The sequence below is a fragment of the Procambarus clarkii genome, chromosome 28, assembly GCF_040958095.1.
Source record: "Procambarus clarkii isolate CNS0578487 chromosome 28, FALCON_Pclarkii_2.0, whole genome shotgun sequence".
Classification (NCBI taxonomy): domain Eukaryota; kingdom Metazoa; phylum Arthropoda; class Malacostraca; order Decapoda; family Cambaridae; genus Procambarus; species Procambarus clarkii.
In genome coordinates, this window is record NC_091177.1 from 1,931,264 (window position 1) to 1,948,383 (window position 17,120).

At 48.6% G+C, this 17,120-nt stretch overlaps 1 protein-coding gene across 1 annotated transcript; it reads left to right on the forward strand.

Moving 5' to 3' along the window:
- Window positions 1-910: 910 nt before the first annotated feature.
- Window positions 911-14,327, forward strand: LOC123751715 (uncharacterized). Its single transcript, XM_069332562.1, has 3 exons — window positions 911-1,049; window positions 7,874-9,509; window positions 14,240-14,327. Exons 1-3 carry the CDS (start codon window positions 911-913, stop codon window positions 14,325-14,327), a joined length of 1,863 nt encoding a protein of 620 aa, XP_069188663.1.
- The last annotated feature ends 2,793 nt before the right edge of the window (window positions 14,328-17,120 follow it).

The following is a 17,120-nucleotide window of genomic DNA, read 5'->3' on the forward strand; positions in this document are numbered from 1 at the left end:
CACTGTGGTATCCGGTACTAATTCCCTTATCTATGCCATCGGAAATTCGAACTCGGGTCTGAAAAACCGGAGACTCCTCTTGTCAGCAGACCAAGATGCTCAAACTAGGCAAAAGGTCTGCTCAGAGTCCTCTAAATGGTTCCCAACTGAGAAGTCAAGCCATCCCAGGAACATTTAGGTAACAATCAGGACAAAACGCTAAGCCAGTATGACAATGTGACACTAGGAATGGATACGAGGTTATCCCCAGATGATTTCGGGGCTTAGCGTCCCCGCGGCCCGATCCTCGACCAGGCCTCCTTTTTGTTACAAACCCCCTCAGGAAGAAGCCGGTAGCAGCTGTCTAACTCCCAGGTACCTATTTACTGCTAGGTAACAGGGGCATCAGAGTGAAAGAAACACTGCCAATTTTGTTTCCGCCTCCACCGGGGATCGAATCCGGAACCTCATAACTACGAATCTGAAGCGCTGTCCACTCAGCTGTCAGGCCCCCCCCCCCGGCAAGGGGGGGGGGGTGGCAGCGAATTATCAAGGGGGAAAAAGCCAAGCCATTACGACTATATAGTCCTTGGAAGGGATCAGGATAAGGATTTGGGATGGGAAAGGGGGGGGGGAAGGAATGGTGCCCAACCACTTGGACGGTTGGGGATTGAACGCCGACCTGCATGAAGCGAGACCATTGCTCTACCCTCCAGCCCAAGTGGTTGAGGGGGGGAGGGGGGGGGGAAGAGACCAGTCCAAGTGGTTAGATATTACTGGAATGGAATTTTATTTCTCAGGCTATTGGGAAATGCATCACAACTGACACGGAAGATGGGATACACTAAACACTATACAGTGAATAACGAAGATCACCCGCCATGTGTATTGTGAAGATCGTGTAAGGGGGGGGGGAGGAGGGGTCCCATTCATGGTGAAGGTCGAATGTGTAGTGAAGATCTTCACTGGAGACGATCTTCACTGGAGACGATCTTCACTGGAGACGATCTTCACTGGAGACGATCTTCACTGGAGACGATCTTTGCTTGGGCGTGAATCAGGCGAAGATCGTGGGTGGTGTTGGGGGGTGAGACTCCCCCTACCTGGGAGAACACAGCCAAGATGTGCTCTCCCAGGTAGTGTCTAGTGAAGAGATCATGGCTCCATATTGATAATCCTGAGAAATCAAAGTGGTTGGACTTTCTATTGCCATTAATAAGATGCGAGTTAGAAGGTGGCGAGGAAGGTGGAAGAAAGGACGAAAGAAGTTTTAGACGGATAGAGAAAAGTGGAAAAGGGTTGGAGGGGGGGGATATGAACCACCAGGAAGGGAAGGAATAGGTGGGTGGGATAAGAGATGGAGTGGAACAATGGTTGTCTATCACCGGACACACCACTGGCGTCGCCGATAACCTAATCTCATTGTTTTCCTGACCTGCCCACTGCCACCTGGTCTGCCCACACACCCCTGCCCACTCCCACACGTACCCAGGCCCACACAGCCTGCCCACTCCCACACGTACCAAGGCCCACACACCCCTGCTCACTCCCACACGTACACAGGCCCACACAGCCTGCCCACTCCCACACGTACCCAGGCCCACACACCCCTGCTCACTCCCACACGTACCCAGGCCCACACACCCCTGCTCACTCCCACACGTACCCAGGCCCACACACCCCTGCTCACTCCCACACGTACACAGGCCCACACACCCCTGCCCACTCCCACACGTACCCAGGCCCACACAGCCTGCTCACTCCCACACGTACCCAGGCCCACACAGCCTGCCCACTCCCACACGTACCCAGGCCCACACAGCCTGCCCACTCCCACACGTACCCAGGCCAACACAGCCTGCTCACTCCCACACGTACCCAGGCCCACACAGCCTGCCCACTCCCACACGTACCCAGGCCCACACAGCCTGCCCACTCCCACACGTACCCAGGCCCACACAGCCTGCCCACTACCACACGTACCCAGGCCCACACAGCCTGCCCACTCCCACACGTACCCAGGCCCACACAGCCTGTCCACTCCCACACGTACCCAGGCCCACACAGCCTGTCCACTACCACACGTACCCAGGCCCACACAGCCTGTCCACTGCCACCACAACCTGCCCACCACCACTACACAACCTGCCCACCACCACCACACAACCTGCCCACCACCACCACACAACCTGCCCACCACCACACAACCTGCCCACCACCACACAACCTACCCACCACCACCACAACCTCCCCACCACCACCACCACAACCTGCCCACCACCACCACAACCTGCCCACCACCACCACAACCTGCCCACCACCACCACAACCTGCCCACCACCACATGGCCAACACACACACATGTACTGTGTTCAGCAGGAGATATTCGGGCGATTAACTTCCACAGCAGTCTCGCTCCCCGCTCGGACCAGTACACACAACTCTCCCAGATTAAAAAGCAATCGATTTTTCAACCAAAACTCTTCAAAGATTGAAAGAGAGAGAGAACGAGAGAGAGAGAGAACGAGAGAGAGAACGAGAGAGAGAGAGAGAGAGAGAACGAGAGAGAGAGAGAGAGAGAGAACGAGAGAGAGAGAGAGAGAACGACAGAGAGAACGAGAGAGAGAGAGAGAGAGAGAACGAGAGAGAGAGAGATAGAACGACAGAGAGAACGAGAGAGAGAGAGAGAGAACGAGAGAGAGAGAGAGAGAACGAGAGAGAGAGAGAGAGAACGAGAGAGAGAGAACGAGAGAGAGAGAACGAGAGAGAGAGAGAACGAGAGAGAACGAGAGAGAGAGAGAGAACGAGAGAGAGAGAGAGAACGAGAGAGAGAGAGAGAACGAGAGAGAGAGAGAACGAGAGAGAGAGAGAGAACGAGAGAGAGAGAGAACGAGAGAGAGAGAGAACGAGAGAGAGAGAGAACGAGAGAGAGAGAGAACGAGAGAGAGAGAGAGAACGAGAGAGAGAGAGAACGAGAGAGAGAGAGAACGAGAGAGAGAGAGAACGAGAGAGAGAGAGAGAGAGAACGAGAGAGAGAGAGAGAGAGAGAGAGAGAGAGAGAGAGAGAGAGAGAGAGAGAGAGAGAGAGAGAGAGAGAGAGAGAACGAGAGAGAGAGAACGAGAGAGAGAGAGAGAGAACGAGAGAGAGAGAGAGAGAACGAGAGAGAGAGAGAGACTGGAAGAGAGCGAGAAAAACGATCCAGGAGGCTGGCAGGACGGAAACCTTTTGTCTGTTTTGTACACCATCGATTTTAATCTTGAAATATTTCACAATGACTAATTGGCAGTAGTGGAGTGACCATGGAGCCGCTGGTAGTGACAGCCTCGTCCGGGCTACAAGATGGTAACTCCTCATTTGAGTTCACTGTTTCCTCTCCAATCTGTCACCTCTCCAAGCTCTCAGACTTTAATGACTTATATAATAATAATAGTGTAATTAAGTATTTGCGTTTACTTACTAAACAATAACAATCGGGGTGAAGTCTCGCTGGAATTATTTTGTTTTTAATTGAGTAAACCAAAGCCGAGGTCTACGCGAAATACGTGTAAACTCGTTACTTAATGCACAATAAATAGTGTAACTAGCTCATCAAGACTGCAACGCTAGACGAATTTTTTTTAGGGGGGTGGGGGAGCTCCTGAGCCTATGATTCCTTGTGATGATTTCGGGGCCCAACGGCCCGGTCCCTGACCTGGAGGCCTCTAAGAAAATAAGGCTTCTAAGATGTTCCACCACCGCCGCCGCCGCCCACAGGGTAGTGAAAAATATATCAACAAATCTAAAGGTTGCCGAGCGGGCGGCACCGTGTGGGTGGTGGGGGAGGTGTATGGGGTTGGGTGGGGGGTGTGGTGGGGAGGAGGGTGTGGGGTGGTGGTGGTGGTGGTGGGGGGGGGGGGGGGGTGACGCACATATGGACCCTTGGAACCACTCGGGCGTCGACGAAACAACGTTGTTGTACTCGTCTCAACAAAGTCTCGATGCTCAACTTGCTATTCAGAGACGAAGCACAATTAAAGCCTCTTCATGCCAACCATTACCGCCTTCAAAATCCTTCTCAAGGGTGGCCATACGACCCCTCCTCCCCCCCCTCCACCCTCTTCGACGTCCCCCCCCCCTCCCCACACTCTACGAACCCTCTTTCCCCCCCCCCTCGTCTCGACACCGCTTGCACTGAAGGACTTCCGTCTTCTGTAACTTTTATTTTATAATAACTACACAACTACACAAGAGCCCTTATCCCAATGGTCACCCTGACGTGTGTGCGAGCGCGAGCGCGTGTGCGCAATATTAAGGTAAATGGAATCGTATTACTCATAATATTTTGAACTATCTTATAGGTATACATATGGCATGAAGGGGAAGGGAAACTATAAGGAGAAAATGCCGAGCCATTAAAGATAATATATATATATATATATATATATATATATATATATATATATATATATATATATATATATATATATATATATATATATATATATATCATTTGGAAGAAATCAGGATAAGGATTTGAGATGGGACTCGAAGGAATAGTGGCCCAACCCTTTGGACGGTCGGGGATTGAACGGTCGGGGGGGGAAGCGTGAATAATGAATGTGGAACAGGGAAATGGGTGTGTTGAGTTGATGGGGGGGGGGAGTGTAAAGTGAAGGAAACAGAGGGGAGGGGGAAGAGGGAAGGGGGGGAGGAGGAAGAGGGAAGGGGGGAGGGGGAAGAGGGAAGGGGGGAGGGGGAAGAGGGAAGGGGGGAGGGGGAAGAGGGAAGGAGGGAGGGGGAAGAGGGAAGGGGGAGGGGGAAGAGGGAAGGGGGGAGGGGGAAGAGGGAAGGGGGAAGAGGGAAGGGGGAAGAGGGAAGGGGGGAAGAGGGAAGGGGGGGGAAGGGGAAGAGTGTAGGCTGAAAAAGAAATATTAAGGCATAAGGTGGAAGAGAAATTGAATAGGGAAGAGGAATGAGAGGGGGAAGAGGGAGAAAGGGAGGGAAATAGAGGGGAAAGGAAGAGGGTTGGGGGGGTTATTGATCAACTTATGCAACTATTATTTATCCCTCTGTTCGCGCCTTTTTACCACCAACTCATTCTGCCATTTCATTGTTTATTGTCATTATTTCATTGTTTCATTTCATTCTGTTTCATTTCACTTCCTTCATTCGTTAATCATTTCGTTAATTGGTTGGCTTCATCGTTATTTCAATGAATCTCCATTTATTTACGAATTCGTTCCGTATATGATAAATTAATTCCTTCATCAACTTTTTTTTTTTCAACGTTACTTTTTTCATTATTCACAGTTCATTCTTCTAAACGATTTAATTCAGCATTTATGTTTTGTAATTAAGTTCTCAAACTTGCCAATATTAAAATCAAACAATTCTTTTCAGAATAATTGAATTCATTTTTTAGTATTTATTTAAGTGAATCAATGTATTAACAGGAGTCAGGTGGAGTCTACTTCTGGACCCTTTAATAACATATTATACATATTCTAATAACATATTATTAGAACATATTAACAGGTATATATATATCTGCCCACCATCCAATTCCTCCTCCTCATATTCCTGAACAGTGTTATATAGCATTATTAGCTTTGTGCTTTCTCCTCATAATTACCTCATATTTAGCTCTAGACAGTGTGATTTGGTACATTGGTGCATTGGTTTGTGGCACCTGCTGCTTATGTGATACTGAATTTCTCACATATCGCAGTGTGGTAACGTATATCAGGGCATTATAGTTCCCAAGTGTGTGTTCTTGGTTCCCTCTGGTGAGCGAGCCTCACACTTTCTACTCCGCCCTCTCCCCGTGTACGTGCATGTGTGCACGTAAGTGTGTGCGTGAGTGAGTGCGTGCGCGTGTTTACTGCCCTGTGTTCTAGGCAACACACACATTCATATCCTTTCATCTATAACACTCGACCCCATACCTCAGAGAACCCAGCTGTTGAGAAAACCTCCCTCCAGAAAAATGCACACCACACCCCACTCGACCAATGCATCATAACACATGATCACAACATACAAAATACACTAGGGAGCCCAGACTAGCAAAAATATGTAACAAAATGTGTGATAAAAGGATAAAATTTAAGCAATTGAACCTAGAAATGCCAGATAATATTAAAAGTCGTAAGTGGTATTGATATCAGGATGACTGTCACATGTCACTACATTTTAGCGTGAGACGGGTGGAGAGAGAGACAAGGCCCGGGACACAGTATTGTAAACGACATTTAATTCGGTTGAGCTACGAGCTTCATCTTTTCCGGATGCTGAATGAATTCCCCCCTGATTATCTTTTCAACCAGCGTGGAACGTTCTCACACACTCGCCTCTCAAGGACGAGAGCACCCACACTCTACCCCTTAAGGAGTAGAGCACCCACACACACTCCTCTCAAGGAGAACACCTACACACTCGCCTCTCAAGGAGTAGAGCACCTACACACTCGCCTCTCAATGAGTAGAGCACCTACACACTCGCCTCTCAAGGAGTAGAGCACCCACACACTCGCCTCTCAATGAGTAGAGCACCCACACACTCGCCTCTCAAGGAGTAGAGCACCCACACACTCGCCTCTCAAGGAGAACACACCCACACACTCGCCTCTCAAGGAGTAGAGCACCTACACACTCGCCTCTCAAGGAGTAGAGCACCCACACACTCGCCTCTCAATGAGAACACACCCACACACTCGCCTCTCAAGTAGTAGAGCACCCACACACTCGCCTCTCAAGGAGTAGAGCACCCACACACTCGCCTCTCAAGGAGTAAAGCACCCACACACTCGCCTCTCAAGGAGAACACACCCACACACTCGCCTCTCAATGAGAACACACCCACACACTCGCCTCTCAAGTAGTAGAGCACCCACACACTCGCCTCTCAAGTAGTAGAGCACCCACACACTCGCCTCTCAAGGAGTAGAGCACCCACACACTCGCCTCTCAAGGAGTAGAGCACCCACACACTCGCCTCTCAAGGAGTAGAGCACCCACACACTCGCCTCTCAAGGAGTAGAGCACCCACACACTCGCCTCTCAAGGAGTAGAGCACCTACACACTCGCCTCTCAAGGAGTAGAGCACCCACACACTCGCCTCTCAAGGAGTAGAGCACCCACACACTCGCCTCTCAAGGAGTATAGCACCCATACACTCGCCTCTCAAGGAGTAGAGCACCTACACACTCGCCTCTCAAGGAGTAGAGCACCCATACACTCGCCTCTCAAGGAGTAGAGCACCCACACACTCGCCTCTCAAGGAGTAGAGCACCCACACACTCGCCTCTCAAGGAGAACACACTCACACACTCGCCTCTCAAGGAGTAGAGCACCCACACACTCGCCTCTCAAGGAGTAGAACACCTACACACTCGCCTCTCAAGGAGTAGAGCACCCACACACTCGCCTCTCAAGGAGTAGAGCACCCACACACTCGCCTCTCAAGGAGTAGAGCACCCACACACTCGCCTCTCAAGGAGAACACACTCACACACTCGCCTCTCAAGGAGTAGAGCACCCACACACTCGCCTCTCAAGGAGTAGAGCACCCACACACTCGCCTCTCAAGGAGTAGAGCACCCACACACTCGCCTCTCAAGGAGTAGAGCACCCATACACTCGCCTCTCAAGGAGTAGAGCACCCATACACTCGCCTCTCAAGGAGTAGTGCACCCATACACTCGCCTCTCAAGGAGTGCACTCACGCACTCACCTCTCAAGGAGAACACACTCACACACTCGCCTCTCAAGGAGTGCACTCAGGCCTGCCGACTCATAACAAACTCACAGAATCATATACCTACAACAGGAGTTGGGCCGCGGGGTATTAGTCTGTCTGTAATTACGCGAGCAAACCCTATAATTACTTAAGTTATACCGGCAGTTCGGCGTAAGTGTTGTCGGGGGGCCCCACGCAATACTCGCTGCCAGTCGTCGCTTCCGACACCTCGGGAAAGGCACCGACGAATTTGATCGGTTCCAACACCCTTGCAACAGTTCCGACACCCTTGCGACAGTTCCGGCACCCTTGCAACAGTTCCGACACCCTTGCAACAGTTCCGGCACCCTTGCGACCGTTCCGACACCCTTGCGACCGTTCCGACACCCTTGCAACAGTTCCGACACCCTTGCAACAGTTCCGACACCCTTGCGACCGTTCCGACCCCCTTGCGACCATTCCGACACATTTTATTCGGCCCCGACACCGTTGCAACAGTCCCGACACCCTTGCAACAGTCCCCGACACCCTTGCAACAGTCCCCGACACCCTTGCAACAGTCCCCGACACCCTTGCAACAGTCCCCGACACCCTTGCAACAGTCCCCGACACCCTTGCAACAGTCCCCGACACCCTTGCAACAGTCCCCGACACCTTTGCAACAGTCCCCGACACCCTTGCAACAGTCCCCGACACCCTTGCAACAGTCCCCGACACCCTTGCAACAGTCCCCGACACCCTTGCAACAGTCCCCGACACCCTTGCAACAGTCCCCGACACCCTTGCAACAGTCCCCGACACCCTTGCAACAGTCCCCGACACCCTTGCAACAGTCCCCGACACCCTTGCAACAGTCCCCGACACCCTTGCAACAGTCCCCGACACCCTTGCAACAGTCCCGACACCCTTGCAACAGTCCCGACACCCTTGCAACAGTCCCGACACCCTTGCAACACTCCCGACACCCTTGCAACACTCCCGACACCCTTGCAACAGTCCCGACACCCTTGGAACAGTCCCGACACCCTTGGAACAGTCCCAACACCCTTGGAACAGTCCCGACACCCTTGGAACAGTCCCGACACCCTTGCAACAGTCCCGACACCCTTGCAACAGTCCCGACACCCTTGCAACAGTCCCGACACCCTTGCAACAGTCCCGACACCCTTGCAACAGTCCCGACACCCTTGGAACAGTCCCGACACCCTTGGAACAGTCCCAACACCCTTGCAACAGTCCCGACACCCTTGGAACAGTCCCGACACCCTTGGAACAGTCCCGACACCCTTGCAACAGTCCCGACACCCATGGAACAATCCCGACACCCTTGCAACAATCCCGACACCCTTGCAACAGTCCCGACACCCTTGCAACAGTCCCAACACCCTTGGAACAGTCCCGACACCCTTGGAACAGTCCCGACACCCTTGGAACAGTCCCGACACCCTTGGAACAGTCCCGACACCCTTGGAACAGTCCCGACACCCTTGCAACAGTCCTAACACCCTTGGAACAGTCCCGACACCCTTGGAACAGTCCCGACACCCTTGGAACAGTCCCGACACCCTTGGAACAGTCCCGACACCCTTGGAACAATCCCGACACCCTTGCGAACAGTCCCGACACCCTTGCAACAGTCCCGACACCCTTGCAACAGTCCCAACACCCTTGGAACAGTCCCGACACCCTTGGAACAGTCCCGACACCCTTGGAACAGTCCCGACACCCTTGGAACAGTCCCGACACCCTTGGAACAGTCCCGACACCCTTGGAACAGTCCCGACACATTCTAATCGGCCCCGACACTTGTCGGTGGTGGTGTTCTCGAAATTTCCAACAAGTCATCAGATGTCTTTTAATTTGTTATGTAATGATCTCCCACTGGACCCACAATGAGTTAAATCAGGAAAAAAAACTTTAATTCGCGGTAGTGTGTTCCTGATTAGCTCTGTGAACCCTTCCACATGCCAGGAGTGGAACCTTGTGAACCCCAACATGGCAGGAGGGGAACCTTGTGAACCCCAACATGGCAGGAGGGGAACCTTGTGAACCCCAACATGCCAGGAGGGGGAACCTTGTGAACCCCAACATGGCAGGAGGGGAACCTTGTGAACCCCCCACATGCCAGGAGGGGGAACCTTGTGAACCCCAACATGGCAGGAGGGGAACCTTGTGAACCCCCCACATGCCAGGAGGGGGAACCTTGTGAACCCCAACATGGCAGGAGGGGAACCTTGTGAACCCCCCACATGCCAGGAGGGGAACCTTGTGAACCCCAGCATGCCAGGAGGGGAACCTTGTGAACCCCAGCATGCCAGGAGGTTCCTTGTAACTCCCCCCCCCCCCCCCCCATAACTTTAAATGGCTGTTTAAATTAAAGAGATTATCAGGCAATATCACAGAGACAAGGTAACTAAGGAAAGGAGGACTGGAACACAAAATCAGCGAATCTGTACGCTGGTGCAATGTGCTGGCAGATGGGAATCCCAATCATTATGGACGAAGAGGTGGTGGCCGCGGGAGAGAATCGGTAATAGCAAGAATTCGTCTTGGATACAAGTACCCATGGAGACTCGGGATGGAAACAATAGATGAGCAGAGGAGTTGCAGAATCTGTGGTGAGAGTGACGGACACCGCCTTGATCACTACCTGAGAGAATGTGATCATCTAAGAGACATTAGAATTATGAGTAGAATCAAACTCCACATTGTTTGAGTTGGTGAAACACTTTGTCAATACAGATACTGTTCGTAAAAGATTACCCCGCCCCCACACACACTTTGCACCCACAAGATTATCTTAAGCTTAAGGCTTAGTAAATGAAAACCTGCTTGCTTGATAGGCTGTTTACTTGAGGCAGTTACATAAGTCCCAATAGCTGCGTCTGGGTACGACAAGATGTACATGAACAACCCAGCCAGTGTTCTTCCTATTGGAGGATGTTGCATATGCTTGCTAGGGGGGAAAATGTGCTCTCAAACAACTTATGATGCTGCCTAATAAACGCGCCCTGCATTGTGGCGGGAGGGGGGGGGGGACTTAAAAAAGAAAAAAAAGAAAGACAGAGCGTGAGAGAGACGTTGCGGTGAAGGTTGTGGGGGTTGGTATTGTCGTAGGACGTGTCCAGAGGGCGGCGGGGGCGACCCTGGTTGTCAGGGGCAAGGAAGGAGGGGGGAAAGGAAGCTGGAGAGTGTGGTCCAAGCGACATGCAACGGAGGTCGTGTAAGGGGAGTGTGTGGTGGGGACACAGATGGGTGGTGGTGGTGGAAGGGGTAACGTGGGGAAGGGTGTGTGTGTGTGTGTGTGTGTGTGTGTGTGTGTGTGTGTGTGTGTGTGTGTGTGTGTGTGTGTGTGTGTGTGTGTGTGTGTGTGTGTGGGGCAGTAGCAGTGCCTGGGTTGTGTCTACCAGCGGCACCACTTCCGTCGTCTCCTCCCCACCACCACCACCCCCACCACTATCGCCACCATTTCTCCCCTCCCCCAACACACGCATCGTGACCAACCTCCGTAATTTCAACAACGTTCTTTTAGATTTGCTATTTGACTCAGGAACAGTACAGCAAATAATTATATTATATATATATATAATATAATTGTCAGGGGGCATTATATTGCATTGACATTATAATTGTCAAAATATATATATATATATATATATATATATATATATATATATATATATATATATATATATATATATATATATATATATATATATATATATATATATACACACACACACAAGCCTGAACGGTCTCCAGGCATATATGCAACTGAAAACCTACACCCCGATCTACAAGAAGGGTGACAGGCAGGAGGCACTGAACTACAGGCCAGTTTCCCTAACTTGTATACCATGCAAGGTGCTGGAGAAGATCGTGAGGAAAAGGCTCGTAGAGCATCTGGAGGGAAATAACTTTGTAACGCACCACCAACATGGGTTCAGGGATGGTAAATCGTGCCTCACAGGTTTAATAGAATTCTATGACCAGGCAACAAAAATTAGACAGGAAAGAGAAGGGTGGGCCGACTGCATTTTCCTGGACTGTCAAAAAGCCTTTGACACAGTACCCCATAAAAGGATGTTAAAAAAGTTGGAGCAACAGGCAGGAGTAAAAGGGAAGGTGCTCCAGTGGATAAGGAAGTACTTAAGCAACAGAAAACAGCGAGTAACAGTGAGGGGGGAGACATCAGAGTGGCGAGATGTCACCAGCGGAGTCCCACAGGGCTCAGTACTTGGACCCATCCTGTTTCTAATATATGTAAACGATCTTCCGGAGGGTATAGACTCATTCCTCTCAATGTTTGCTGATGATGCAAAAATTATGAGAAGAATCAAGACGGATGAAGATAGGCAGAGACTACAGGATGACCTGGATAAACTGGAGGAATGGTCTAGAAAATAGCTGCTAAAGTTCAACTCAGGAAAGTGTAAGGTGATGAAATTAAGCGAAGGGAGCAGGAGGCTGAACACAAGGTATCATCTGGGAGGTGAAATCCTGCAAGAGTCAAATAGAGAGAAAGATCTGGGGGTTGATATCACACCGAACCTGTCTCCAGAGGCCCACATCAAACGAATATCATCAACGGCATATGCTAGACTGGCCAACATAAGAACTGCCTTTAGAAACTTGTGTAAGGAATCTTTCAGAACCCTGTATACCACTTATGTAAGACCAATCCTGGAGTATGCAGCTCCAGCCTGGAGTCCATACCTAGTTAAACACAAGACAAAGTTAGAAAAGATTCAGCGGTATGCCACCAGGCTCGTCCCGAAACTGAGAGGATTGAGCTACGGGGAAAGGCTAAAAGGAGCTGAACCTCACATCCCTGGAAAACAGAAGAGTAAGGGGAGACATGATAACCACCTATAAAATTCTCAGGGGAATTGACAGGGTGGACAAAGACAAACTCTTCAGCACGGGTGGGACACGAGAAAGGGGACACAGGTGGAAACTTAGTACCCAGATGAGCCACAGAGACGTTAGAAAGAATTTTTTCAATGTCAGAGTAGTTAATAAATGGAATGCATTAGGAAGTGATGTGGTGGAGGCTGACTCCATACAGAGTTTCAAATGTAGATATGATAGAGCCCAGTAGGCTCAGGAATCTGTACACCAGTTGATTGACAGTTGAGAGGCGGGACCAAAGAGCCAAAGCTCAACCCCCGCAAGCACAATTAGGTGAGTACCCCAGAAGTGACTCGAACCCATACTGCTAGAAGCACTCTGCAACTGATGTACAGGATCCCTTAACCACTCGACCATCACGACCGGACAAAAGAGAATGGTAGCCGAGGCTAATTCCCCATTCTCCCGCCGGCACTCTGATGGTACAGAGTACCATCAGAGTGACTTCTTTCTTATCATTAGTTTATTGTTAATAAACATTTCTTCACCTACTTTCATTTTCCTGAACATTTCCTCACTTTCCTTCTTAGATATTCCCTCACCTTCATTCCCTCTTTACCCTAACTTTATATTCCATAAGATTCATTCACCTTCCTTCCGTATTATTCCTTCACCTTCATTCTTTCACACCTTCCGCTCCATCTACCTTCCTAAGCACTCCATAACTTTTCTTCCTCGGCAGTCGTATACCTCCATCCCTCACCCCTCCTACACGTACCTTTCCTTCAACTTCATTCCTTTTCCTGGTGGTCTCTCTCTCCCATCCCCCTCCCCTCCCCGATCCTTCTCTCCCATGAAGGATTGAGTGGCTCTCACGACCCACTCACTCTCATTCATTTATATTCACCACTCATTTTTGTCACTTTCCACTTTTCCCTAATGAAATTCAGGGGATTTCAAAGCATTCCCAATCATCTAAAGGCATATCAAGGTATCCCAAGGAATTGAAAAGTATTCGCAGGTATTCCAACGTATTCAAAGATATTGCTTGAGAACCTGAAAAGTTCTTAAGCTTTCCAAGCTATCCCAAGGTATTCCAAGCTATCCCAAGTTATCCCACGATATTCCAAGGTATCCCAAGGTATCCCAAAGCTATCCCAAAAGTATTCTAAAGTATTCCGATATATTCCAATGTATTCTAAGATATCCCAAGATATTCCAAGGTATCCCAAGGTAATCTAAGGTAATCTAAGGTATTCTAAGATATCCCAAGATATGTTAGTGTATTTCCAAAGTATTTCATGGCAATTATCTCAATGTCGCTGCTTGACCGATTGTTTAACCTGTCCATAACGGAACTACCAAGCTAATTATTATTGTCTATATCCATTACAATTTCACCCTTGCACTAATTGGTTCATAATCACGAGATTGGTCTCGATTTTTATATTATCAACATCCTATATTGGCAAGATTCCTGGTGCCGGTTATTCTCTTTTTTTTGTCCCACTTTTTTTTCTACACAGGTGGGTACAGGAGCAGACGACTGTTGACCCCTGTTAGCAGTCTCCTATGTGCTCTACAGACTATGTCATACTGTCGTATAGTGACACTAACTGCACATCATAATCTAATTTGGATCTTACTGTACAAAGTTGGGTCTTACTATATGAAATTGGGTTTCATTACAGCAAGCTGGAGTCTCGGTACAGCAAGCTGGAGTCTCGGTACAGCAAACTGGAGTCTCGGTACAACACTCCGAGTCAACTTAATTACTAAACTCGGTTTATAAGTATACATAAGTATACTTGCCGGATGCTCTGTTAGCTATTGGTGACCCTTTTAAGTCCTTGAAGTTGATTAGGTATAATGAAAAACTCAAATGGTCCCTGAATGACACAAAAATCATCTTTGATGGATTTGATCGAATTCTTCGTTTCGAAATTCGAAGCGCGCTTATAAATATATTTACATTTGCAGTGTGTGTGTGTGTGTGTGTGTGTGTGTATGTGTGTGTGTGCATGTGTGTGTGCATGTGTGTGTGCATGTGTGTGTGTGTGTGTGTGTGTGTGTGTGTGTGTGTGTGTGTGTGTGTGTGTGTGCATGTGTGTGTGCATGTGTGTGTGCATGTGTGTGTGCATGTGTGTGTGTGTGTGTGTGTGTGTGTGTGTGTGTGTGTGTGTGTGTGTGTGTGTGTGTGTGTGTGTGTGTGTGTGTCGAGCATTTAGAGAAGCGAGATTCGAACGCAAGAAAAATCAATAGGAGACTTTTTTTTGCTTCTGAATTTTCAAATTAAATCAACTCTGCTCTTGTCGTTTAACTTGGAGAGGCGGTTGGCGTCAGGAGGGAGTGATGGATGAATGTGCTAATCAGACTGATGGAGGGAGGGAGGGAGGAAGTGGCCGGCCAGCGGGCAGAACCGGATGAGGAATTAGTCACCTCAACCCTTGCGACGACCCTTCCAAGGAAACATAACTTTTTCTCCTTCAAATTAGTCCAACAGGAGTCAGCGGTGTGTGTGTTTCCGGCGGGGTTATGGGGGGTTGGGGGTTAAGGCACAGCCTGGGTCTGTTGCGGTTATCCGCCACTGCTTCTGGTCATCGTCATCGCCACCTGCGGTTGCCACACCAAACCTCCACTCCTGCTGGCACAACCTTCCCCAATCACTTCTACGTGCCCTCCTGACATATCCACATAGACGCACGTGCCACCACGTCAGACATACGCGTTTACGCCTGGCAAATACCCACACGCTCACACCTGGAATGATGCCATACCCACACGCTCACACCTGGAATGATGCCATACCCACACGCTCACACCTGGAATGATGCCATACCCACACGCTCACACCTGGAATGATGCCATACCTACACGCTCACATCTGGCATCCATACCTACACCTGTTGAGAGAGAAGCACTAATCTGGTAGTAGTAGTATTAAGCCGTACTAACGGTGATGTTCGATTTGAGTGAAATATATATATATATATATATATATATATATATATATATATATATATATATATATATATATATATATATATATATATATGTCGTACCTAGTAGCCAGAACGCACTTCTCGGCCTACTATGCAAGGCCCGATTTGCCTAATAAGCCAAGTTTTTCTGAATTAATATATTTTCTCTAATTTTTTTCTTATGAAATGATAAAGCTACCCATTTCATTGTGTATGACGTAAATTTTTTTTTATTGGAGTTAAAATTTACGTAGATATATGACCAAACCTAACCAACCCTACCTAACATAACCTAACCTATCTTTATAGGTTAGGTTAGGATAGGTAACCGAAAAAGTTTGGTTAGGTTAGGTAGGTTAGGTAGTCGAAAAACAATTAATTCATGAAAACTTGGCTTATTTGGCAAATCGGGCCTTGCATAGTAGGCTGAGAAGTGCGTTCTGGCTACTAGGTACGACATTATATATATATATATATATATATATATATATATATATATATATATATATATATATATATATATATATATACCGATAGGTGAACTAGTACAGTAGTTGAAAGGAAAGGTGTCCATCCATTTCTGTCCCGCCTTGGAATCGAACCCGGAAATTCCCGTTCTAGAGTCGAGAACGAAGCCTCCTGTATTACGAGACCTTTGGCCTCAGTGAACCACAACACGTCATTTAACAATCCACTGAAGAAGAAGTACAACAACAGCAACAAAAACCAAGAACAAGAAGAACGAAGAAGCTGAAGCAGCAGCAACAGCAGCAGCAACAGCAGCAGCAGCAACAGCAGCAGCAGCAACAGCAGCAGCAGCAACAGCAGCAGCAGCAACAGCAGCAGCAGCAACAGCCACAGCAACAGCCACAGCAACAGCAGCAGCAGCAACAGCAGCAGCAGCAGCAGCAGCAGCAACAGCAACAGCAGCAGCAGTAGCCCGTCCTCATAAACAAAGGCCAAAGTTCATTCCATCCACCCACCAAACCCCAGCTGTTTATGAATGAAAAACGGTTTACATACGACTCGCAACTGATGACGTCCGAACAACTCACGAACATGTGCTTCCCTGACGTCTTGTGTTCGAACAACAACACTGTAGAGGCTTCACCAACGTACTAGAAATACAAATAATCGTCAACAGAACCTAAACACCTAACTTAACCAGTGCCTAAATATGCACAATATGCTATTATATAATAATATTAATTTATATATTTGAAAAAATTCTCTATTTTGAATGAGCAAAATTTAAAATTTATATAAGTTTCTTTGGGGTCTACCACTGGTTAGAATGAACATAGACTGAGGACGGGTTGGAAGCAGAAGAATCAGTAGAAGCAGAAGAGAAAACGGAAGACGCAGCAGCAGAAGCAGCAGCAGCAGCAGCAGTCTGAGCACTACTATCCAACTGTTCCTTGAACACATACATAACACTCATAATGACAACGTAACGACACTTAACTGCAAGTGGGTAACTGATAGAATAATTCGTCAGGCTGCTGACATTTTCCAACAAGTGGCATCTGGAGCTCAACTAAAGAAATTGCAATGCAATGTACACGAGTGCTTGCGACAGGAGAAAAAAAAA